At 36.6% G+C, this 25,794-nt stretch overlaps 1 protein-coding gene across 2 annotated transcripts in view; it reads left to right on the top strand.

Annotated features, from left to right (window-relative positions):
- The window catches only part of SCP2 (sterol carrier protein 2), a 148,679-nt gene that overhangs the window by 60,735 nt on the left and 62,150 nt on the right, over positions 1-25,794 (top strand). For both annotated transcript variants that reach the window (XM_036866648.1, XM_036866655.1), the window contains one exon: positions 8,783-8,890. In XM_036866648.1, the coding sequence (XP_036722543.1) occupies positions 8,783-8,890 (108 nt within the window). The remainder of the gene's footprint in view (positions 1-8,782; positions 8,891-25,794) is intronic.

A 25,794-nucleotide genomic window follows, 5' to 3' on the forward strand; every position in this document is an offset into this window, starting at 1 on the left:
AGGTCGTGCTTTACTAAGAATATGTCTGTTTCTTCGTGGTTGTCCATTTTATTGGCATATAGTGGCTTGTAGTAATCTCTCATGATCCTTCGTATTTCTGCAGTGTCAGTTGTTACTTCTCCTTCATTTCTAATTTTATTGATTTGAGTCTTCTCCCTTTTTGTCTTGATGAGTCTGGCTAATGGCTTATCAATTTTGTTTATCTTCAAAGAACCAGCTTTTAGTTGTATTGATCTTTGCTACCGTTTCCTTCATTTCTTTTTCATTTATTTCTGATTTCATCTTTATGATTTCTTTCCTTCTGCTAACTTTGGAGGTTTTTTGTTCCTCTTTCTCTAATTGCTTTAGGTGTAAGGTTAGGTGGTTTATTTGAGATGTTTCTTGTTTCTTGAGGTAGGATTGTATTGCTGTAAACTTCCCTCTTAGAGCTGCTTTTGCTGCATCCCATAGGTTTTGGGTCGTTGTGTTTTCATTGTCATTTGTTTCTAGGTATTTTTTCTTTTCTCTATGATTTCTCCAGCGATCTCTTGGTTATTTAGTAGTGTATTGTGTAGCCTCCATGTGTTTGTATTTTTTACATATTTTTTCCTCTAATTGATATCTAGTCTCATAGCATTGTGGTTGGAAAAGATACTTGATATGATTTCAGTTCTCTTAAATTTACCAAGGCTTGATTTGTTACCCAAGATATGATCTATCCTGCAGAATGTTCCATGAGCACTTGAGAAGAAAGTGTATTCTGTTGTTTTTGGATAGACTGTCCTATAAATATCAATTAAGTCCATCTTGTTTAATGTGTCATTTAAAGCTTGTGTTTCCTTATTTATTTTCATTTTGGATGATCTGTCCATTGGTGAAAGTGGGGTGTTAAAGTCCCCTACTATGATTGTGTTACTGTCGATTTCCCCTTTTATGGCTGTTAGCATTTGCCTTATGTATTGAGGTGCTCCTATGTTGGGTGCATAAGTATTTACAATTGTTATATTTTCTTCTTGGATTGATCCCTTGATCATTATGTAGTGTCCTTCTTTGTCTCTTGTAATAGTCTTTATTTTAAAGTCTATTTTATCTGATATGGGAATTGCTTCTCCAGCTTTCTTTTGATTTCCATTTGAATGGAATATCTTTTTCTGTTCCCTCACTTTCAGTCTGTATGTGTCCCTAGGTCTGAAGTGGGTCTCTTGTAGATAGCATATATATGGTTCTTGTTGTTGTATCCATTCAGCCAGTCTATGTCTTTTGGTTGGAGCATTTAATCCATTTACATTTAAGGTAATTATCGATATGTATGTTCCTATTACCATTTTCTTAATTGTTTTGGGTTTGTTATTGTAGGTCTTTCCTTCTCTTGTGTTTCCTGCCTAGAGAAGTTCCTTTGGCATTTGTTGTAGAGCTGGTTCGGTGGTGCTGAATTCTTTTAGCTTTTGCTTGTCTGTAAAGTTTTTAATTTCTCTGTCAAATCTGAATGAGATCCTTGCTGGGTAGAGTAGTCTTGGTTGTAGGTTTTTCCCTTTCATCACTTTAAATATGTCCTGCCACTCCCTTCTGGCTTGCAGAGTTTCTGCTGAAAGATCAGCTGTTAACCTTATGGGGATTTCCTTGTATTATGTTATTTGTTGGTTTTCCCTTGCTGCTTTTAATATTTTTTCTTTGTATTTAATTTTTGATAGCTTGATTAATATGTGTCTTGGTGTATTTCTCCTTGGATTTATCCTGTATGGGACTCTCTGCATTTCCTGGACTTGATTATTTCCTTTTCCATATTAGGGAAGTTTTCAACTATAATCTCTTCAAATATTTTCTCAGACCCTTTCTTTTTCTCTTCTTCTTCTGGGACCCGTATAATTTGAATGTTTGTGCGTTTAATGTTGTCCCAGAGATCTCTGAGACCGTCCTCAATTCTTTTCATACTTTTTTCTTTATTCTGCTCTGTGGTAGTTATTTCTTTCTTTTTTTTCTTCCAGGTCACTTATCTGTTCTTCTGCCTCCGTTATTCTGCTATTGATTCCTTCTAGAGAATTTTTAATTTCATTTATTGTGTTGTTCATCATTGTTTGTTTGCTCTTTAGTTATTCTAGCTTCTTGTTAAACGTTTCTTATATTTTCTCCATTCTATTTCCAAGATTTTGGATCATCTTTACTGTCATTACTCTGCATTCTTTTTCAGGTAGACTACCTATTTCCTCTTCATTTGTTTGGTCTGGTGGGTTTTTACCTTGCTCCTTCATTTGCTGTGTGTTTCTCTGTCTTCTCATTTTGCTTAACTTACTATGTTTGGGGTCTCCTTTTTGCAGGCTGCATGTTCGTAGTTCCCATTGTTTTTGTGTCTGCCCCCAGTGGGTAAGTTTGGTTCAGTGGGTTGTGTAGGCTTCCTGGTGGAGGGGACTGGTGCCTGTGTTCTGGTGGATGCGGCTGGATCTTGTCTTTCTGATGGGCAGGACTCCGTTCGGTGGTGTGTTTTGGGGTGTCTGTGACCTTATTAAGATTTTAGGCAGCCTCTCTGCTAATGAGTGGGGTTGTGTTCCTGTCTTGCTAGTTGTTTGCCATAGGGTGTCCAGCACTGTAGCTTGCTTGTCGTTGAGTGGAGCTGGGTCTTGGTGTTGAGATGGTGATCTCTGGGAGAGCTTTCGCCGTTTGATATTACGTGGAGCCAGGAGGTCTCTGGTGGACCAATGTCCTGAACTCAGCTCTCCCACCTCAGAGGCACAGGCCTGACACCCGGCCAGAGCACCAAGACCCTGTCAGCCACACGGCTCAGAAGAAAAGTGAGAATAAAGAAAGAAAGAAAGAAAGAAAGAAAATAAAATAAAGTTATTAAAATAAAAAATAAAAAAATTATTAAAAATTTAAAAATTAAAAAGTATTAAAAATAAAAGAGAGAAAGAAAGAAGAGAGCAACCAAACCAAAAAACAAATCCACCAATGATAAGAAGCGCTAAAACCTATACTAAAAAAAAATAAACAAAAAAAACACACAAAAAACGGACAGACAGAACCCTAGGACAAATGGTAAAAGCAAAGCTATATAGACAAAATCACACAAAGAAGCATACACATACACCCTCACAAAAAGAGAAAGAGGAAAGAAATATATATGTATATATAAAAAAAAAAGGAAGAGAGCAACCAAATCAATAAAAAAATCTACCAATGATAATAAACTCTAAATACTAAACTAAGATAAACATAAAACCAGAAACAAATTAAATGCAGAAAGCAAACCCCAAGTCTACCATTGCTCACCGACTCAATTTTGGGATGATTCGTTGTCTATTCAGGTATTCCAGAGATGCAGGGTACATCAAGTTGATTGTGGAGATTAATCCGCTGCTCCTGAGGCTGCTGGGAGGGATTTCTCTTTCTCTTCTTTGTTCACACAGCTCCTGGAGTTCAGCTTTGGATTTGGCCCCGCCTCTGCATGTAGGTTGCCTGAGGATGTCTGTTCCCTGCCCAGACACGATGACGAGGTTGAAGTAGCAGCCCATCAGGGGGCTCTGGCTCACTCCGGCTTGGGGGAGGGAAGGGTATGGAATGTGGGGCGAGCCTGCGGTGGCAGAGGCCGGTGTGATGTTGCAGCAGCCTGAGGCATGCCGTGTGTTCTCCCGGGGAAGTTGTCCCTGGATCTCGGGACCCTGGCGGTGGCGGGCTGCACAGGCTTCCAGGAGGGGAGGTGTGGAGAGTGACCTGTGCTTGCACACAGGCTTCTTGGTGGCTGCAGCAGCAGCCTTAGCATTTCATGCCAGTCTCTTGTGTCCGTACTGATAGCCGTGGCTTGCGCCTGTCTCTGGAGCTCGTTTAGGCGGTGCTCTGAATCCCCTCTCCTCGTGCACCCTGAAACAATGGTCTCTTGCCTCTTACGCAGGTCCAGACTTTTTCCCGGACTCCCTCCTGGCTAGCTGTGACACATTAGCCCCCTTCAGGCTGTGTTCATGCAGCCAACCCCAGTCCTCTCCCTGGGGTCTGACCTCCGAAGCCTGAGCCTCAGCTCCCAGCCCCCATCAGCCCCATTGGGTGAGCAGACAAGCCTCTCGGGCTGGTGAGTGCTGGTCGGCAGCAATCCTCTGTGTGGGAATCTCTCCGCTTTGCCCTCTGCACCCCTGCTGCTGCACTCTCCTCCGTGGCTCCGAAGCTTCCCCCCCTGCCACCCCCCGTCTCCAACAGTGAAGGGGCTTCCTTCCCTAGTGTGTGGAAACTTTTCCTCCTTCACAGCTGGCTCCCAGAGGTGCAGGTCCCATCCCTATCTTTTGTCTCTGTTTTTTCTTTTTCTTCTTTTGCCCTACTGGGGTACGCGGGGAGTTTCTTGCCTTTTGGGAAGTCTGAGGTCTTCTGCCAGTGTTCAGTAGGTGTTCTGTAGGAGTTGTTCCTCATGTAGATGTATTTCTGATGTATTTGTGGGGAGGAAGGTGATCTCCACGTCTTACTCCTCCGCCATCTTGAAGGTCTGATCTATAATTTTTGTTTCTTCCTGTACCTATTAATTTTGATAAGATATATTTTTCAAGAAAATTGTCCATTTCATTTAAGTAGCCAAATTTGTTCACTGAAGTTGTTCAAAGTATTCTCTTATTATCCTTTTAATGTCTATAGAATCTATGGTGATAACCTTTTTTTTAAATTCCTGATATTGATGGTTTTTGTTCTTTCTCCTTTTTTTCCTTCATCTGTCTAGCTAGAAATTTGTCAATTTTGTTGAGCTTTACAAAGATTCAGCTTTTGCCTTTGTTACTGTCTTTTCTTCCCCCTCCATTTCACTGATCTCTGCTCTTTATTATTTACTTACTTTAACTTACTTTGGGTTTACTTTTTTTTGTTTTGTTTTGTTTTAAGTTTCTTATGATAGATCCTTAGATCATTTATTTTAGATATTTCTCCTTTTCTAGTGTAAGTATGTAAAGCTATACGTTTTCTTCTAAGCAGTATTTTAGCTGCATTCCACAGATTTTGATATATTCATTGTCATTTAGTTCAAAATATTTAAAATATCCCTTTAATGTCTAATTTTGTCTTTGACCTGTAAATTATTTAGAAGTGTGCTGTTTAATATCCAGGTATTTGGAATTTTCCTAGGTATCTTGTTGTTATTGCTTTCTGTTATAATTTTGCTGTAGTCAGAGATTACGCTTTGTTTGATTTTGATCCTTTTACGTTAATTGAAATTTACTTTATGGCTCAGCATATGGTATATATTGGTGAACTTATGCGCTTGAAAAATAATGCAGATTCTGCGGTTGTTAGATGTAGTGTTCTATATATGTTAATTAAATCAAGATGATTGATAGAATTTTTAAGACCTTCTGTGTCTCTACTAATTTATTTGACTTGCTCTATCACTTGCTGAGAGAGGGGTGTTAGACTCTCCTACTACAATTGTGGAACTATCTCTTTCTTTCTTTAGTTCTATCAATTTTTGCTTCATTTATTTTGAGGCTCTCTTATTTATAATTGTTATGTCTTCCTGATGAGTTGTGTTTTTTTTTCATTATGAAACATTCTGCTTTATCTCTGGTTATATTCTTTGTCTAGAAATCTCTTTTATCTGACTAACATAGCATGCCAGCCTTCTTATGCTTACTCTTTACATGATATATCTTTTTCTATCCGTTTGCTCTCGACCTATTTGGGTTATTTATTTATTTATTTACTTATTTATTTATTTGTCTATTTAAGGTGTGTCTCTTGTAGGCAGTATTGTATTATTTTTTATCGACTTTGTCAGTTTCTGCCTTTTAACGGAGTGTTTAACGGAGTGTCGTCTAATACAGTAGCTACTAGCTCTATGTGGTTATTGAATCCTTAAAATGTGGCTGGTCCAAATTGAGATGTGCTGTAAGTATGAAGTACGCATCAGATTTTGAAGACTTAATATGAAAAATAGAATATAAAATATTTCATTAATAATTTTTTATATTGCTTACATTTTTTAAAAAATTTATTTATTTTTGCCTGTGTTAGGTCTTCGTTGCTGTGTGTGGGCTTTCTCTAGTTGCGGTGAGCGAGGGCTACTCTTTATTGCAGTGTGCGGGCTTCTCATTGCGGTGGCTTCTCTTGTTGTAGAGCATAGGCTCTAGGCACGTGGGCTTCAGTAGTTGTGGCACGTGGGCTCTAGAGCGCAGGCTCTGTAGTTGTGGCACACGGGCTTAGTTGCTCCACAGCATGTGGGATCTTCCTGGACCAGGGATCAAACCTGTGTCCCCTGCATTGACAGGTGGATTCTTAACCACTGTGCCACCAGGGAAGTCCCTATATTGGTTACATTTTGAAATGAAAATATTTTGGATATATTGGGTTAAACATTATAAAATATATATTAAATAAAATATATACTAGAAAATTTTAAAGTACATATGTGATTTGCATTATATTTCTGTTGGGCAGTGTGATTTAAAGAGCATTAACATTTAATGTAATTACATATTTATATAGTAGGATTTAGGTTGACCATTTTATTATCTGTTTCCTCTATTTGTCCCTTTGTTTTTTGTTACTCTGTTTTCTGTCTCACCTGCTGCCTTTTGGAGTATCTGAATATTTTTAGTATGACATTTTAGTATGTATTGGCTTTTTGGCCATATCTGTTTATTCTTAGCTTAGTTTTTGTTTAGTTTAGTTTTGTTTTAGTGGTTGCAGGATTTCTCAACCTTAATACTGTTGATACTTGAGCTAGATCATTCTTTTTTGTGGGGCTTGGACATTGTAGGATGTTTAACAGCATTCCTGGCCCTCTACCCACTACATGCCAGTAGTACCTACCCCCACAGTTGTGATAATCAAAAATGTTTCCAGACATTGCCAAATGTCCCCTGGGGGACAAAATTTCTCTGGGCTGAGAACCACCGCTGTAGGGGGTCTCCTTAGCGTTAATATTGTACCACTTCACATAAAATGTAGAAACCTTGCAAACATATACATCCATTAACCAATTTCTTTCTGCCTTACACCCACCTTTATTTTAAATTATCATATATATTACATCTATGTACATTAAAAAAACTCCCAAAGACAGTGTTATAATTTTTGTTTTCAATAGTTGCACATATTTTAAAGACCCTAAGAGGAAAAAAGTCCTTTATATTTACCCAGATATTTATTATTTCTGTTGTTCTTTCCTCTTTCTTGCTGATCCAGATTTTTCTAGAGAATTTACTTTAGCATTTCTTATAAAGCAGGTCTTCTGGAATGTTAACTCCCCAGTGGAATATTCTGATACTTCATAGGATTGTATGTATTATGGAAAATTATGCAGTAAATTATTCACTTCTTGGGGTTGGTTTGTGTTCAATCTGCTATTACTCGATACAGTGACAATATTTAACAATATGAAAGCAGTAATAGCAGATAGTTTACTTGTTATGACTAGAACCTTGTATCAGGTTCTATGTTAGAAACACATCAGAAAATAGAAGAATGTCTCAATGGATGGTTTTTAATCTACAACCTGGATTTAAAATCAAATTAAAAGTGTTAAGTCATCTAAAATTCTGTGATTAGTATGTTTCATTTTGCCAGTAGAGAAACGCTCTTGTTTTTGAAGGCAATAAAATGTGTTGGCCAAGAACACAGGCTATGGAGCCAGGCTGCCTGAGTATTCTAGGTCCCCTGCTTTGGCCTTAGACTGGTTACTTAATATCTATGTGTCTCTTTCCTCATCTGTAAAATGGGAATGATAGTACCTACTTCATAGGGTTGAGGATTAAATTAAATTATGTAAATATACATAAAATAATGAGAACAAGGCCTGACACAGAGTGAGTACGTAAAAGCTGTTAGCCACCTCTGATAACACCACCACCACCATTATCATCATTTGGAGATTCCACTTCTCATTACCAGAAATATCATCTGGAAGAATATTTTATACAGTACATGCATTTTTATTTACTTCTTAACCACCTGGAAGAATGACCAGGGAACTGATAGGAATGTTGAAGCTGCCAAGCATGTGATGTAATTTTTTTCTTTTAAGCTTACATTTATACTCAATGGTATTTTTAGTCATTTTCCTTCATTTCATGAAAGCACTCTTTTTTTTTTTTCTGTCCCTCTCCAATAGAATGTAATAGTACAGTTGAAATGGAAATGAATACATTTTGGCAAAATTATGAATTTTTAAACCTAATATTATTTTACAGTATTATATCCATTTCAGTGCTTTTCTTCTGGTTCTCTGAATCTTGATTATATTTGTAGCAATTTTGGAAGCAGAAAGCTCTTAGGAGCTAATAGGAGCTTTGTTTTATGCAGGAATTGTTCTGAAAATATAAGCCTTTATTACTCAGTGTTTATTACCTCACTTTTAGAAGTGCTTGTATCAACTTGAAGTTAGTTTGAGCCATCAAGAAATGTTTGGGCTTCCCTGGTGGCGCAGTGGTTGAGAATCCGCCCGCCAATGCAGGGGACACGGGTTCGAGCCCTGCTCTGGGAAGATCCCACGTGTCGCGGAGCAACTAGGCCCGTGAGCCACAACTACTGAGCCTGCGCGTCTGGAGCCTGTGCTCCGCAACAAGAGAGGCCGCGACAGTGAAAGGCCTGCGCACCGCGATGAAGAGTGGCCCCCGCTTGCCGCAACTAGAGAAAGCCCTCGCACAGAAACGAAGACCCAATACAGCAAAAATAAACAAATAAACTTGAAAAAAGGCCACAAGCAAAATTAAAAAAAAAAAAAAAAAAAAAAAGAAATGTTTGCTCCAGGAAATCCTTGGCTATCTGTAAGTTTAAAAAAACAAACATATATTTGTTCCGATGTTATTTTTAACATTTATGAACATTATTTTTCCTTCTATAGGTCAAGGTGGGAAACTGGTTGATAGAGGAGATAATACTTATGGAGGAAAGTGGGTCATAAATCCTAGTGGTGGATTGATTTCAAAGGGACACCCACTTGGAGCTACAGGTAATAATACACACAGATTTTATAATTTTTCAGTCATTTTTGGCATAAGTGTGAATGATTTGGTCATGGATTTGAATGAATGATTGTATTCTCTGATTTTGGTAGCCAGTGTTTTAAATGATTATTTAGCCACGGTATCTTCGATTTTCGTTAAGTGTAGTATAGTTCAATAATCTTGATTAATTGATGAGAATTTGAATTAGTTGAAACTCTAAATGCAACAATAGGCATTTTAAAATGTTTGATTATTTTAAAATTTGTGTACAATTTAACAAGATGTTTCTAGATCTGCTAGATAAGAATCATTTGAAATAAGCACGTTATTTATATATAGTTGCATATGTGGTTGGTGTTGCATAGAAATTTTTTTCTCTTGAGAGAACTGGACTAAAAGATATGAAATAAGAATTTTACTATGGCTCTACTGCTGACTGGCCATGTGACGCTTTTGATTAATTATCAATTAGTCAGATAGTCACTTTGAGTTTCCTTAATTGTAAAATGAAATTGTGCAAAATGGTTTCTGAAATAACTTAGCACTAAAATTCTGAGATTTATTTTATGAAGACAGGTGAGTTTTGTATTTTTTCATAGTGTCTTATATATTAAGTAAAATTTTATAAATTATCACAAATTCCAAAATAGAGAAGTTAGAATTTATAGTGTATTTATTACAGCAATTAACTTTGGCTTGTTTCTGTTTATCACTCAAATTAGGTAAGTTTATAATCTAGTAGAGAAAATGGGTATACATAGATAGAGCATAAGAGAGAGATAGGTAGACAGGCACATACAGTTGCAGTATAATGTGCCACCTTGCTATTTGTTTTCTGTCCTGTCTGTTCTTTGGTTCTTTTCTGTCTTTCATAATATCTTTTATTAATGGGTATTTTTTAGTATTTTATTTTCTCTCTTCTATTGAATTATTTCGTTTTCTCTCTCTTTTTTTTTTTTTTCGTGTTTGCTCTAGGATTTACAACATCCGTCTTTAATTTACTGTAGTCTACCTTCAAATAATGTCATACGATTTCACTTATAATGTAAGGGATTTTTACAACAGCATATTTCCATGTACCCCCCTCCTATCCTTTGTGCTATTATTGTCATACACATACTTCTAAATATATTATTAACCCCACAATATACTATTATTATTGCTTTAAATAATTTAATGTCTTTAAAAGTAATCTTAAAATGAGGTGAACGAGAGTGATGTTACTGAGAGTGGCAGAATAACCACATCTGAAAATACTCTGTTATAAAATTACCAAGAACACTTGCAGAAATTGTCAAGATCAACTTTTTCAGAACTTTGGAAATTAACCAAAGGCTTACAACGATCTGGGGGAGCATTTATTAAAAACAAGTCAACAGCGTTATCCTGTAAGAACAGCAAGCTTTGTGGCATTTTTTACTTGCTCTGGTAACAGTCCTTTCTCCAGCTCCATGGTAGCCTTGAAAACCAACAGCCTGCAATCATGGTGAAAACTAGCATTTTACCCAGCACTGGAGGAGTCAAAATGGAGTTGGAGCTCTTTCAAAGCCCCATATTCAGAGACTTGTCCTTATTTGACCTGTCTGGAAGTTCCCTGGTAAACCAGTCTCAAAAAGCTTGTCTTTATGTAACCTGACAGAGAACTTGTCCAGTGTAAACAGTATTTTCCTCAGAGTCATTTGTCAAGAATAATCAGCAACAACTGTTTAACAGCATAGCTGCCTGAGATGCCGATAACAACTGGAGCAAACAACAAATTAACCAAAGAAAAAAGAAGCTTAAAAGAAGAAGCTGGTGAATGAAATGTCCATAGAAACTGAGGTAGCCCAAATATTGGATTTGCTAGACAAAGACTTTAAATCAGCTGTTTAAGTATGTTCAAAGAAGTAAAGGTATAAAAGTATACTTTCTTTTACTTCTTTATATATAGTAAAGAAGTAAAAGAAAGTATAATAATGTTTCACCAAACAGAGAGTATCAATTACTAGATAGAAATTATAGAAAAGAACCAAATAAATTCTGGCATTGAGAAGAAAAGTAACTGAAATGAAGAATTTACTAGAGGGGCTCAATACCAGATTTGAACAGGCAGAAGAAAAAAATTGGTGACCTTTAAGATAGGTCAATTGAGATTATTCAGTCTGCAAAACAGGAAAAAAAAAAAGAATGAAGAAAAATGAACAGAGCCTCAGAGACTTGTGGGACATCAGCAAAGTGTAGCAACATATACATACTAATAGTCTCAGAAGGAGAGGAGAGGAAAAAAAGGGGCAACAAGAATATTTGAAGAAGTGAGGGCTGATAAACTCCTTAAACTTGAAGAAAAAACATGAATATACATATCCAAAAAACTTAACAAGTAGGAATACCTCAAAAAGACCCACACCTAGACACATAGTCAAACCATTGGAAGCAAAAGACAAAGAGAATATTGAAAGCAACAACAGAGAAGTGATTCATCATGTACAAAGGATCCCCAATAAGACTTCACCTCTGATTTATCTTCTGTAACCATTAAGGCAGTGTGATGAAAGAAGCTGCCAACCAAGAATTCTGTATTCAGTGAAACTACCTTTAAAAAATGAATAAGTTAAGACATTCCTAGATTAAAAAAATTGAGAAAATTATCACAGACCTCCCCTATAAGAAATAATTTTAAAGAGAGTCATTCAGACTGAAATGAAAGAGCACTAGACAGTGAAATAGAGAGCACATGAAGAAAGAAAGAGCATTGGTAAATGTAACTACCTTGGTAAATATAAAAGACAATATAAGTGTATTTTTTTGTTTGTCACATTTCCCCCTCGCCTATCTGATCTAAAATACAACTATAAAGGGCAATAATCTGAGTTGCTTTATACAATGGATAGAGATATAATTTGTATGACAATAACACAAAGGAGGAAGGAGGGCAGAGAGTTATATAGGAGCAAATTTTTTGTGTATGCTATTGAAATTAAGTCAGTATTAATTTGAACTAGATTGCTATAAATTAAAATGTGAATTGTAATCCCTAGAGCAGCCACTAAGAGAATAACTAAAAAATACATAGTAAGAGAAATGACAAAGGAGTAAAATAGTACGTTAGAAAATACTATTTAACACAAAAGAAGGAAATAATGGAGAAATAGAGGGATTAAAAAAGACTAAAGTTCAAGAGAATGAGAAGGGAAGCCACAGACTTAAAAGTAAACAATAAGAAAATGAGCAATCTGATTTAAAAATGGGCAAAAGATCCAAACAGACACCTGTCTAAAGAAGATACACAGGGGCTTCCCTGGTGGTGCACTGGCTAAGAATCTGCCTGCCAATGCAGGGGACATGGGTTCAAGCCCCGGTCCTGGAAGATCCCACATGCCGTGGAGCAACTAAGCCCGTGTGCCACAACTACTGAGCCTGTGCTCTAGAGCCTGCAAGCCACAACTACTGAGGCCCACGCGCCTAGAGCCTGTGCTCCGCAATGAGGGAAGCCACTGCAATGAGGAGCCCGTGCACCTCAAGGAAGAGTAGCCCCCGCTCGCCGCAACTAGAGAAAGCCCGTGCGCAGCAACAAAGACCCAACGCAGCCAAAGATAAATAAATAAAATAAAATATATAAAAAAAAGAAGATATACAAATGGCAAATAAGCATATGAAAAGATCCTCAACATCATATGTCATTAAGGAATTGCAAATTAAAACAGCAATGAGATACTACTACATACCTATTCAAATCTCCAAAATCCAAAACAGCAACAACACCAAATGCTGGAAGATTCTTACAAAATGGAACATCCTCTTACCATAGGATCCAGCAGTTGTACTCCTTTGGCATTTACCCAAATGAGTTGAAAACTTATTTACACAAAAACCTACACGTGGATGTTTATAGCAGTTTTATTCATAATTGCCAAATCTCGGATGCAACCAAAATGTCTTTCGTTAGGTGAATGGATAAATAAACAGTGGTACATCCAGAAAATGGAATGCTATTCAGCCCTTCCCCAAAATTTAGTTATCAAGTGATGAAAAGGCATGGAGGAACCTTAAATGCATATTGCTAAGTGAAAAAGCCACTCTGAAAAGGTTACGTACTATATGATTCCAACTATATGATATCCTAGAAAAGGCAAAACTATGGAGACAGTAAAAAGATCAGCAGTTGGAGAAGGGAGGGTTGACTAGGTAGAGCACAAAGGATTTTTAGGGCAGTGAAACTGTTCTTTATGATGCTTTAATAGTGACTGTGTCATTTTACATTTGTCAGATGTATACAACACCAAGAGCAAACCCTAATGTAAACTATGGACTTTGGGTGATAATTATATGTCAATGTAGGTTCTTCAGTTGTAACAAATGATCCACTCTGGGGCAGGATGTTGATAGTGAGGGAAGCTATGCACGTAGTGGGGACAGGGAGAATATGGGAAATCTCTGTACTTTCTGCTAAATCTTGTTATGAACCTCAAACTGCCCTAAAAAGGAAAGTGTAAAAAAAGTTAATCTCTGTTAACATACATTTATGTTAGATGATAGATAATGGAAGACAGGAAAACAAAAGCAGTTTGGTTAATATATACAAATATATTTATGTCAAAGCAAGGAAGATAGTCCTGTTAAATTGTTAAAGTCCTTTTTCTGCTACTTGTCACTATTAAAGTTCTTATGTCTGCAACTCGTAGGTGGTGATAGCTGGTATTTGTAATTTCCTTCTTTCACTACCCATTCTATGCTGCTTTTGCCCTTAGTAAGTACCTCATTTGTAGTTTCTCATCTGGTGCAATAAACTAAACCTTCATTCCTGAATAGTCTGTGCTGTTAGCAGTCCTGCTTCTTTGGGTTATTGTAGTAAACTAACTTTTATTACAAGACATGACAGTATTAAGAGGCACCCCATAGTACTTTTGGGTTCCAAGCTAATCCTTTTTGTCCTCGTTAGATAGTAGCAACCCAATATTCCCATGATAATCAAGTCAGTCACCCCAGTCAATAAATCCCCTTCTTTGCCTATTAGTTCGGTGTCATGAAGAACCCTAAGTGTCCAGGTGGCAGTCTCTGCTTCCAGTTCAGTGTAACCACTGTTTTGTCTAAGACTTCTAAACCAGCAGAGCCCAAAGTTTCAGGAATGGCAAATAAAATGTTGCTAGTGGATCATTCAGGATAATAGTGAGAGGAACTGCTCCCTTTTCTATCCTTTGATCCTTTTTGCATCCTGGCTATGGAGAAACAGCATCATTGATTCAGAGCATGTTCCACATTTTGGAGGATATTTCCCCAGCCCTGCAAAGTGTTGCTGGCACCATTATTGAGTCTTCAAAAGGCTTTTATATTATTCTATCAGACCAACTGCTTCAGGGTGATAGAATACATGGTAAGCCCAGTGCATGCTGTAAGCAGGAGTCCATTCCTGCATTTCATTTATTTAGGCTGTTAAATGAGCTTCTTAATCAGAGAAATATTATGTGGAATACCATGTTGGCAAATCCACCCAGCACAAAGGTCAAGTATAAAACCCTAAGGAGTATAAAAATTAGAGGTGTCGGTGGAGAAGAGACGTTTAAGAATGTTGAGAAGAAATGGTCAGTTATCCAAGGGAGGAGAATGTTTCAGAAGTTAGAGGTCAGGCCAGAAAAGTTAGATGGATGAAGAGTGAAGAGTGTCCTTTGGATTTGGCTATTATCAAGTCATTGGCAACCTTGGAGCAATTTTAGTGAAATGTTTTGCACGGAAGCACATGGGAATTTGGAAAGAATTAGAAGTGAGAAAGTAGCAACAGCAGTGCAGTTAAACTGTTAGGAGCAGTGGCTGTGACTGGAAAGGGATACATAGAGGGTGTACCTCAATTGCAGGTGTATGTTCTATATGAATGAAGTCATGGCTTTGATCTTAACCTCTTCACTCTTTTCGGCCTAGTCATTTTATCTGTAAAATAGGAATAAAATATAGTATCTACCTAATAGGGTTGTGCTGTGGATCAAATGAGTAAATATGTGAGTCCCCAAAAGAGAGAAAAAAAACAGTAATTGCTAGTATTCTCTTCCCACCATTCCTACAAAAGAAAGCCAAAATGGATCCAGTTAACTGTTGCTAGTAATAAAGCACTTGTTTGTATCTCAGTATGAAAAATAATTTATAACCATTTCAGGAAAAGAACATTGTTAATTTGTAAAGAAAATAATTTTCCTTTTAGTATGACAGCCTCAAGGCACCAATTTCACTATGTAAATATTGTGCCCAATACTACACAGACATTATTTTAATACTATGCTCTGCCTTTGGTAAATAGACTAACCCTTTTCCTTTATCCCTCAAAAGAATGAGGTCATACTTCAGTGTTGATTTTGTTGCTAATGGTATGTACAGAAGTCAGGGTGATAATAAATATTTCTATGGTATGGCCATTGAAGCCTTAAAGAGTTACAGTTTGCATTTGAGACAGTGATTTAAATTCTCCTCTCAGACAGCTTCCTCACTCTCATATAGGAAACTTCTGTTTTCTTCAGGAGATGAATGTTAGTTGTTGTTATTGACACATAACTTTTTTCTCCTCTGAAAGAACATGTTTTTATTATAATTGACTTGTTGGCCATTCCGAGATATTTTTGTTCTGTCATCCACTAAAACACTCAGAAATAATGATTTGTTGTAACAATATGATTTTTCATATCCATATTCTTTCTCAAAATTGAGGTATAATTTTCATAAAATAAAATGCACAGTTCTAGCAAAAACAGTTGTTTATAGCAGCATTATTCATAGTAGCCAAAAGGTGGAAACAACCCAGATGTCTGTCATCAACTGATGAATGGATAAACAATATGTGGTATATTCATACAGTGGTATATTCTTTGGCCATAAAAGAAATGAAGTAATGATACATGCTACAACATAGATGGACCTTGAAAACATTTTGCTAAGTGAAAGAAGGCAGTCACAAAAGACCTCATATTACATGATTCATTTATATGAAATGTCCAAAATAGGCAAATCTGTAGAAACAGAAAGCAGATTAGTAGTGGCCTAGGATTGGGAGAGATAGCTAAAGAGTATGGAATTTCTTTTTGAGGTAATGAATATGTTCTGAAATTGATTGTGGTGATGGTTGCACTTATCTCTGAATATACTAAAAACCATTGAATTGTAATCTTTAAATGGATGATTGGTTTAGACAATTGTGTACATCCATGTAACTACCAGCCAAAACAAGACATTAGAACATTTCCATCACCCCAGAAAGTTCCATTGTATCTATTTCCAGTAAATCCCCGACTCCCCTCAATCACCTCTCTCTAACTCTCCAACCCTGCCCCCCAACCAAGCTAAGACTTATTGACTTCTATCGTGGTAGATTAGTTTTGCTGATCTTTGAACTTCATATAAAAGGTACAATATAGTGTGTATATGTACTCTTTTGTGTCTGGATTCTTTAACTCAGTAGAATGTAAGATTTATCAAAAATTTTCTTGTATCAGGAGTTCATTCTTTTTTATTGCTAAATAGTATTCTATTGTTTAAATATATCAGTTTGTTTACCCATCCTTCTGTTGATGGGCATTTGGGTTCTTTTCTGTTTAGGGGTATTATGAATAAGGATGCTATAAATATTTTTGTACAAGACTATTTGTGGACATACCTTTTGTGTTTTTCTTGGGTTAGTAACTCAGAGTGAAGTTGCTGAGTCATAGGGCAGCATATGTTTAACTTTATAAGAAACTGCCAAATAGTGCTCCAAAGGGTTGTCATATGCTTTTTAATATTATAGCTGGATGACAAATTTTAACATTTTTTTTTTTTTTTTAGAAATTCACGTTCTTTTTTATTTATTTATTTATTTATTTATGACTGTGTTGGGTCTTCGTTTCTGTGCAAGGGCTTTCTCTAGTTGCGGCAAGCGGGGGCCTCTCACCATCGCGGCCTCTCTTGTTGGGAGCACAGGCTCCAGACGCGCAGGCTCAGTAATTGTGGCTCACGGGCCCAGTTGCTCCATGGCATGTGGGATCTTCCCAGACCAGGGCTCGAACCCGTGTCCCCTCCATTGGCAGGCAGATTCTCAACCACTGCGCCACCAGGGAAGCCCTAACATTTTTTAAATTAGTTTTTAGTGGAGTGTAGTTGACTTACAGTGTTGTGTTAATTTCTGCGGTACAGCAAAGTGAGTCAGTTATACATATATCCACTCTTTTTTAGATTCTTTTCCCACATAGGTCATCACAGAGTATTGAGTAGAGTTCCCTGTGCTGGACAAATTTTAACATCTAACAAGTATTTGTCTTTCTCCTTAGGTTTAGTTCTATTCCTCAGAGTCAACCCCTTTTAAAATTTCTTTTGTATTTTTCCAAAAATTGTTATGCTTATACAAATACATATGTATATGTGTATTTATAGTCTTTCTGAATGTATGTTTGTATATGTGTATATTTATCACATTATAGACTGCTTTTTTACTTACATCTTAAAATTTTTTCTATATTATCACTTATAGCTAGTCTTTATTCTTTTTAATGCCTGCATAGTATTCTGATTATAAGAAATTTACCTAGTGATTCACATATGGGTAGACATATAGGTTATGTCAAGTTTGTTATTACAAACAATGTTGCACTAGCCATTCTGTGTCTTTGCATACTTTTTCAAGTATACCCATAGGATAAATTCCAAACAGTGGACTTGTCAGAGGATAGTACGTATTTTAAAATGGATGGATATTGCCCCATTTTCTTCAAAAAGATTATACCAATGCACATTCCCAACAACAGTGTATGAGAGTACTTTTTTTTCTACAACCTTGTCAAGGTTGGATTTTTAAAAATCAAATGTAAACAATTTTGCCACTCTTGACAGGTCATCCAGTTCTTTCCCCTGGGCACTAAAAAACTAACCTAAAACACCCAGGAAGGTAGAATTTGCCCAATTTTTAAATACTTCAAAGAAAGACTCGTACCTTCTGCAGTATTCTTTGAAAACTCTTTTCAGTATTTGAGTCTACACTGTTGGTAACATTTTCCTCTTATCAGTCTTTGAGGGATAGTGTTTAGTGGTGGTGTAGCATTTTGGGAGGAAAATTTATAAATCTTGATGACTTTATTGGTAGTCTGCATAAAATGAGGAATTACTGAAGAGTAAATGTTTACTTGCTACACACTGAGGATTTGGATATATTTCAAGTAAATCTGACATGTGGCCATTAGCTGTAGCCCAAGAAAGAATTCAGACTCCTGGAAAATATATCAGAATGACAGCTCAGAGTTGTTTAAATATTTTTGCCCTAGTTACTTGGATAACAAACTGCAATAGGATTCTAAGAAAATCAGAAAACAGTCAAGTAAGTGTTTCCAAAACATGTTAAGGTGGGGTGGGGAGGGTTTAAGGTTCTCTTCTACCAATGGTATTCTTTTAATTGTATGATATTGCTACTTTGGTGGGAACTCAGCATTGGAGAATTAGCTTTAAAATTAACTTTCCATGATACTGTTTTCTGATTTTAACTTGTTAAGGTCTGGGTTAGAAAAAGCTTCTAACTTCCATAATGGCACTTATAATAGAAGAAAAAGAGGTTTATGCATTTGAATTGAATGGTCTTTTGTTCATTGTCAGTTTAAAAACATGAATTCCTTTTGGATTTTCCAATTAGAAAAATCACAATAAACCTTAGGGTTATTTTTTTTTGGTTTACTTTGCAATTGTCATACGACAAAAAGCAAATTAGTGTCCAAATAATAGTATCATATCTTATTCCAGTTTTTAAAGTTCTTTCACATATATTGTTCAACACATTGAACGTTTGTTTAAAATGAATAAGTAAAATTTGACTTTAGCTCATTTTTAGCCATCTCTGATTTATGAAAATGCATATTAGTGTTTGGGATCTACTGAAAGGGCATGAAAGTGCTTTTGAGATAAAACCCCTAATAAGGGATTGTTGCTTTGAAGCTGAAAGTTGGTTATTTAGTTTGGCCTTTTATATCAATTCAGCCTAGCATTTAGTGCCTTTCCAACGAGGCTTCAACCTCGTTTTCTGTCCTGATCTTCCATTTTTCAATCTGTGAAAGTTCAATAAATGCTTATTGTATGTCTACATTATCATTAGGTGCTGTAGGTAACTGGTATTCAAATATGGTGTCTACTGATGGACTGATTCAGAATCCCCTGTGGCTTTAAAAAATATGTATTCCTGCCCTTCCATTAGAAATTCTGATTCCTAAGCCTGGTTGATCCTAACAGCTTATGTGTTTATAAAGTTCCCCCAAGAGCTTTTCATACACAGCCAGGTTTGGGAACTAGGGCTAGGGTACACAAGGTAACCACTGCCCTAAGGAAACATACAAGAGGCAGATAATGTAATACAAATGATTAGAATCCAAGGCAGAATATAGGTGCCTTAGGCAAAGCACAAACCAGAACTATGAAGAAAGGAAAAAGGGAAAGGAGAATGGGAGGGGTGATGATTTACTAAATACCCACCACATGTCAGATTCTTTGCTAGCATTTATATCTAGTTGGGTTTTGGGGGAGGAGATGTAGAAAGAGGAAGCATATTTAAACTAAACTGGACTGTTTGCTTTTTTCAGATGTGTTTAATTCCTTCTCACCTCTACAAACTCTGGCTTTGCTGTTTTCTCAATAATAGCAACAGCCAACACGTATACAGCGCTAATTTCTAGGCACTGTTCTAAGTATTCTTCATGTACAAATGCATTTAATTCTCACATCTATTTTTTTATATTTTATAAAAGAGGAACGTAGAGGCACAGAGTAACTTGCCCAAAGTCACCAAGGTAGAAAGTAGCAAAACTAGGATTCAAACCCAGGCAGCGTATTTTAGGGTCCAGGCTCTTAACCACTACACGCTACTTCAGTGCCCTTTTCCTCAGTGGAAATGCCCATTTTCAAGGTCGATCTCAAGTGTTATCTATCTTATGAAGCTTTTCCTGATTTCTTGATCCTTTCCATGGATTAATCTTTCCCTTTTCTGAACTCTTGCTATACTTTCTCAGTACTTCTCTTTTGACATATATGCGTGTAGTGCATATTATAATTATTTATGGCCTTTTAAAAAATCTCCTCTGTTTGACTAAGAGCCTGTGAGGGCAGGATCCATATTTCATTTGTCTCTGTACCCTGAACAGTGCCCAATACAAGACGTTGCACATCTAAAGAGGGTTGAATAAATTATTTCTCCTTTAATATCTGAAGGGTGGTATGGGGCAGAGGGGATAAACTTGTTTAGTATGAGAAGACTTAGGATCATTGGGAAGAATTCATGGGAAGGTAGATTTTGGGCTGTGGCAGGAAAGAAACTTTGTTAATTGTGGTAAAATACACATAACATAAAATTTACCATCTTAACCATTTTAAGTGTACAGGTCAGTGGTATTAAGTACATCTACATTGTTGTGTCACTGTAACCACCATCCATCCATAGAACTCTTTTCAGGTTGCAAAACTGAAGCTCTGTATCCATTAAACAATAACTTCCCATTCTCTTCTCCCCTCACCCCTGGCAACCACCATCCTACCATCTGTCTACATGATTTTGACTACTCTAAGTACCTCACATAAGTAGAATCGTGCAATTTTTGTTCAGGAAAGAACTTTTTAACATGGCATTTCAAAAATGGAATAGATTGCCTCCTGAGAGCATATATTGCCTGTCACAGAGGCTGTGCATGAGAAATACAAGTTAACAACTTGATGGGAATGTTGTAAGGGGAATTGCCCATCTGTTAGGGCCTTAGATTTGACACACTCTTAGATCCTTCCTAATTCTAAGATGCTCTAATATCCCAAAGGGATGTAATTATGTCTCCTCCTGAATTCACATAGTTCTTAATATTTTTAATGGTACATGTATTATTCTATTGTGTGACTTTTTTTTTTTTTTTACATGTTTCAGTACCTTTAAAGGTATTATAAACTTGGGTTTTAAGGAGTTGGGTGAAAATGAAATGAGAGTAAATGGAATTTTAGCCAGAGGACCTAGCATACTCAAACCATGGCCTGGCTCTTCTTGTACTCTATAAGGGGTCACCAAAAGAAGTACATTCTAGGATGATGACTGACGAAACCTAAATCCAATACTGACTCTAAAAAGTCAGTAAGTCAGTAAGGCCTAAATAACATTTTACCAAAGTATCTATTTCATCTCTCATCATATCCTAGAGGTCACCTGTCCTCATTCCCGTTGCCCAGAATTTTGCACATTTATCACTGTGTTGTGAGGGGAGGTAAGTTTTATCATTAGACTCTAATGAACACTATTCAGTGCCAGGAGAAATGGAGCCTAAGAGAGAATGTTTACTTTTGATACCTATTGCCAGGTAGAGATAGCTAGGAGCAGGCCCTGGCTTTTATTGCTCCTGACAAGAAAAAGGAAGACAGAGAAGGAATATCGTGCCTATATATCCCATATTTTATTTTCTTATTTTAACAGCTCTTTTGAGGTAAAATCAACATATAATCAGCTGCACATATTTATTTATTATCTTTTTAATAGATCTTTATTGGAGTACAGTTGCTTCACAATACTGTGTCAGTTTCTGCTGCACAAGAAAGTGAATCAGCCATATGCATACACATGTCCCCACATCCCCTTCCTCTTGAACCTCCCTCCCACCCTCCCTGTCCCACCCCTCTAGGTCATCGCAAAGCACCAAGCTGATCTCCCTGTACCATGCTGCTGCTTCCCACAAGCTATCTATTTTACGTTCGGTAGTGTATATATGTCGATGCTACTCTCACTTTGCCCCAGCTTCCCCCTGCCACCCCAAGTCCTCAAGTCCATTCACTATGTCTACCTCTTTATTCCTGCCCTGCAACTAGATTCATCAGTACCTTTTTTTTTTTTTAGATTCCATATATATGCGTTAGCATTTGGTATTTGTTTATCTCTTTCTGACTTAACTTCACTCTGTATGACAGATTCTAGGTCCATCCACCTCACTGCAAATAATTCAATTTCATTTCTTTTAATGGCTGAGTAATATTCCATTGTATAGATGTGCCACATCTTCTTTATCCATTCTTCTGTCGCTGGAACTTTAGGTTGGCTCCATGTCCTGGCTATTGTAAATAGTGCTGCAATGAACATTGTGGTACATGTCTCTTTTTGAATTGTGGTTTTCTCAGGGTATATGCCCAGTAGTGGGATTGCTGGGTCATATGGTAGTTCTATTTTTAGTTTTTTAAGGAACCTCCATACTGTTTTCCATAGTGGTTGTATCAATTTACATTCCCACCAACAGTGCAAGAGGGTTCCCTTTTCACCACACCCTTTCCAGCATTTATTATTTCTAGATTTTTTGATAATGGCCATTCTGACCGGCATGAGGTGATACCTCATCGTAGTTTTGATTTGAATTTCTCTAATAATTAGTGATGCTGAGTATCTTTTCATGTGCCTCTTGGACATCTGTATGTCTTCCTTGGTGAAATGTCTATTTAGGTCTTCTGCCCATTTTTTAACTGGATATTTTTTTTTTTTGATATTGAGCTGCATGAGCTGTTCATATATTTTGGAGATTAATCCTTTGTCAGTCACTTCATTTGCAAATATTTTCTCCCATTCTGAGGGTTGTCTTTTTGTCTTGTTTATAGTTTCCTTTGCTATGCAAAAGCTTTAAAGTTTAATTAAGTCCCATTTGTTTATTTTTGTCTTTATTTCCTTTACTCTAGGAGGTGGGTCAAAAAAGATCTTGCTGTGGTTTATGTCAAAGAGTGTTTTTCCTATGTTTTCCTCTAAGAGTTTTATAGTGTCTGGTCTTACATTTAAGTCTTTAATCCATTTTGAGTTTATTTTTGTGTATGGTGTTAGGGAGTGTTCTAATTTCATTCTTTTACATGTAGCTGTCCAGTTTTCCCAGCACCACTTATTGAAGAGGCTGTCTTTTCTCTATTGTATGTACTTGCCTCCTTTGTCGTAAATTAGGTGCCCATATGTGCGTGGGTTTATCTCTGGGCATTCCATCCTGTACCATTGATCTATATTTCTGTTTTTGTGCTAGTACCATACTGTCTTGATTACTGTAGCTTTGTGGTATAGTTTGAAGTCGGGGAGCCTGATTCCTCCAACTCCGTTTTTCTTTCTCAAGATTTCTTTGGCTACCGGGGTCTTTTCTGTCTCCATACAAATTGTAAAATTTTTTGTTCTAATTCTGTGAAGAATGCCATTGGTAGTTTGATAGGGATTGCATTGAATCTGTAGATTGCTTTGGGTAGTATAGTCATTTTCACAATATTCATTCTTCTAATCCAAGAACATGGTATATTTCTCCATCTTTTTATATCATCTTTGATTTCTTTCATCAGTGTTTTATAGTTTTCTGAGTACAAGTCTTTCACCTCCTTAGGCAGGTTATTCCTTTTGCTGTAATGGTAAATGGGAGGGTTTCCTTAATTTCTCTTTCTGATTTTTCATTGTTGGTGTATAGGAATGCCAGAGATTTCTGCACATTAATTTTGTATCCTGCAACCTTACCAAATTCATTGATTAGTTCTAGTAGTTTTCTGGTGGCATCTTTAGGATTCTTTACGTATAGTATCATGTCATCGGCAAACAGTGACAGTTTTACTTCTTCTTTTCCAATTTGTATTCCTTTTATTTCTTTTTCTTCTCTGATTGCTGTGGCTAGGATTTCCAAAACTATGTTGAACAAGAGTGGCGAGAGTGGACATCCTTGTCTTATTCCTGATCTTAGTGGAAAAGATCTCAGTTTTTCACCATTGAGTATGATGCTTGCTGTGGGTTTGTCATATATGACCTTTATTATGTTGAGGTAGGTTCCTTCTATGCCCACTTTCTGGAGAGTTTTTATCATAAATGGGTGTTGAATTTTGTCAAAAGCTTTTTCTGCATCTATTTAGATGGTCATATGGTTTTTATTCCTTTATTTGTTAATGTGGTGTATCACATTGATTGATTTGCGTATATTGAAGAATCCTTGCATCCCTGGGATAAATCCCACTTGATCATGATGTATGATCCTTTGGAATGCTGTTGGATTCTGTTTGCTAGTATTTTGTTGAGGATTTTTGCATCTATGTTCATCAGTGATATTGGCCTGTAGTTTTCTTTCTTTGTGACATCTTTGTCTGGTTTTGGTATCAGGGTGATGGTGGCTTCGTAGAATGAATTTGGGAGTGTTTCTCCCTCTGCAATATTTTGGAAGAGTTTGAGAAGGATCGGTGTTAGCTCTTCTCTAAATGTTTGATAGAATTCACCTGTGAAACCATCTGGCCCTGGACTTTTGTTTGTTGGAAGATTTTTAATTACGGTTTCAATTTCATTACTTGTGATAGGTCTGTTTATATTTTCTAATTCTTGCTGGTTCAGTCTTGGAAAATTGTAGCTTTCCAAGAATTTGTCCATTTCTTCATGGTTGTCCATTTTATTGGCATATAGTTGTTTGTAGTAGTCTCTTATAATCCCTTGTATTTCTGCGGTGTCAGTTGTGATTTCTCCTTCATTTCTAATTTTATTGATTTGTCTCCTCTCCTTTTTTTTCTTGATGAGTCTGGCTAAGGTTTATCAATTTTGTTTATCTTCTCAAAGATAAACAGAAAAAGCACCAGCTTTTAGTTTTATTGATCTTTGCTAATGTTTTCTTCGTTTCTATTTCATTTATTTCTGCTCTGATCTTTATGATTTCTTTCTTTCTCCTGACTTTGGGTTTTCTTTGTTCTTCTTTCTCTAGTTGTTTTAAGTGTAGGGTTAGATTGTTTATTTGAGATTTTTCTTGTTTCCTGAGGTGAGATTGAATTGCTATAAACTTCCCTCTTAGAACTGCTTTTGCTGCGTCCCATAGGTTTTGGGTCATTGTGTTTTTGTTGTCATTTGTTTTTATGTATTTTTTATTTCTTCTTTGATTTCTTCAGTGATCTCTTGGTTATTTAGTAGTGCACTGTTTAGCCACCATGTATTTGTGTTTTTTACAGTTTTTTTTCCTGTAATTGATTTCCAATTTCATAGTGCTGTGGTCAGAAAAGATGCTTGATACAATTTCAATTACCTTAAATTTTCCGAGGATTGATTTGTGACCCAAGATGTGATTAATCTGGAGAATGTTCCATGTGCACTTTAGAAGAAAGTGTATTCTGCCACTTTTGGGTGGAATGTTCTATAAATATCAATTAAATCTGTCTGGTCTATCGTGTCATTTAAAGCTTGTGTTTCCTTATTTATTTTCATTTTGGATGATCTGTCCATTGGTGCAAGTGGGGTGTTAAAGACTCCTACTATGATTGTGTTACTGTCGATTTCCCCTTTTATGGCTGTTAGCATTTGCCTTATGTATTGAGGTGCTCCTATGTTGGGTGCATAAACATTTATAATTGTTATATCTTCTTCTTGGATTGATCCTTTGATCATTATGTGGTGTCCCTACTTATCTCTTGTAACAGTCTTTATTTTAAAGTCTATTTCATCTGATAGGAGTATTGCTACTTCCACTTTCTTTTGATTTCCATTTGCGTAGAATATGTTTTTCCATCCCTTCACTTTCAGTCTGTATGTGTCCCTAGGTCTGAAGTGGGTCTCTTGTAGACAGCATATATATGGGTCTTGTTTTTGTATGCATTCAGCCAGTCTGTGTCTTTTGGTTGGGGCATTTAATCCATTTACATTCAAGGTTATTATCTATATGTATGTTCCTATTACCATTTTCTTAATTGTTTTGGGTTTGTTTTTGTGGGTCTTTTTCTTCTCTTGTATTTCCCGCCTAGAGAAGTTCCTTTAGCATTTGTTGTAAAGCTGGTTTGGTGGTGCTGAATTCTCTTAGCATTTGCTTGTCTGAAAAGCTTTTGACTTCTCCATCGAATCTGAATGAGATCCTTGCTGGGTAGAGTAATCTTGGTTGTAGGTTTTTCTCTTTTATCACTTTAGGTATATCCTGCCACTCCCTTCTGGCCTGCAGAGTTTCCGCTGAAAAATCAGCTG

This window comes from Balaenoptera musculus, chromosome 1 (genome assembly GCF_009873245.2).
Source record: "Balaenoptera musculus isolate JJ_BM4_2016_0621 chromosome 1, mBalMus1.pri.v3, whole genome shotgun sequence".
NCBI classification, from domain to species: Eukaryota; Metazoa; Chordata; class Mammalia; order Artiodactyla; family Balaenopteridae; genus Balaenoptera; species Balaenoptera musculus.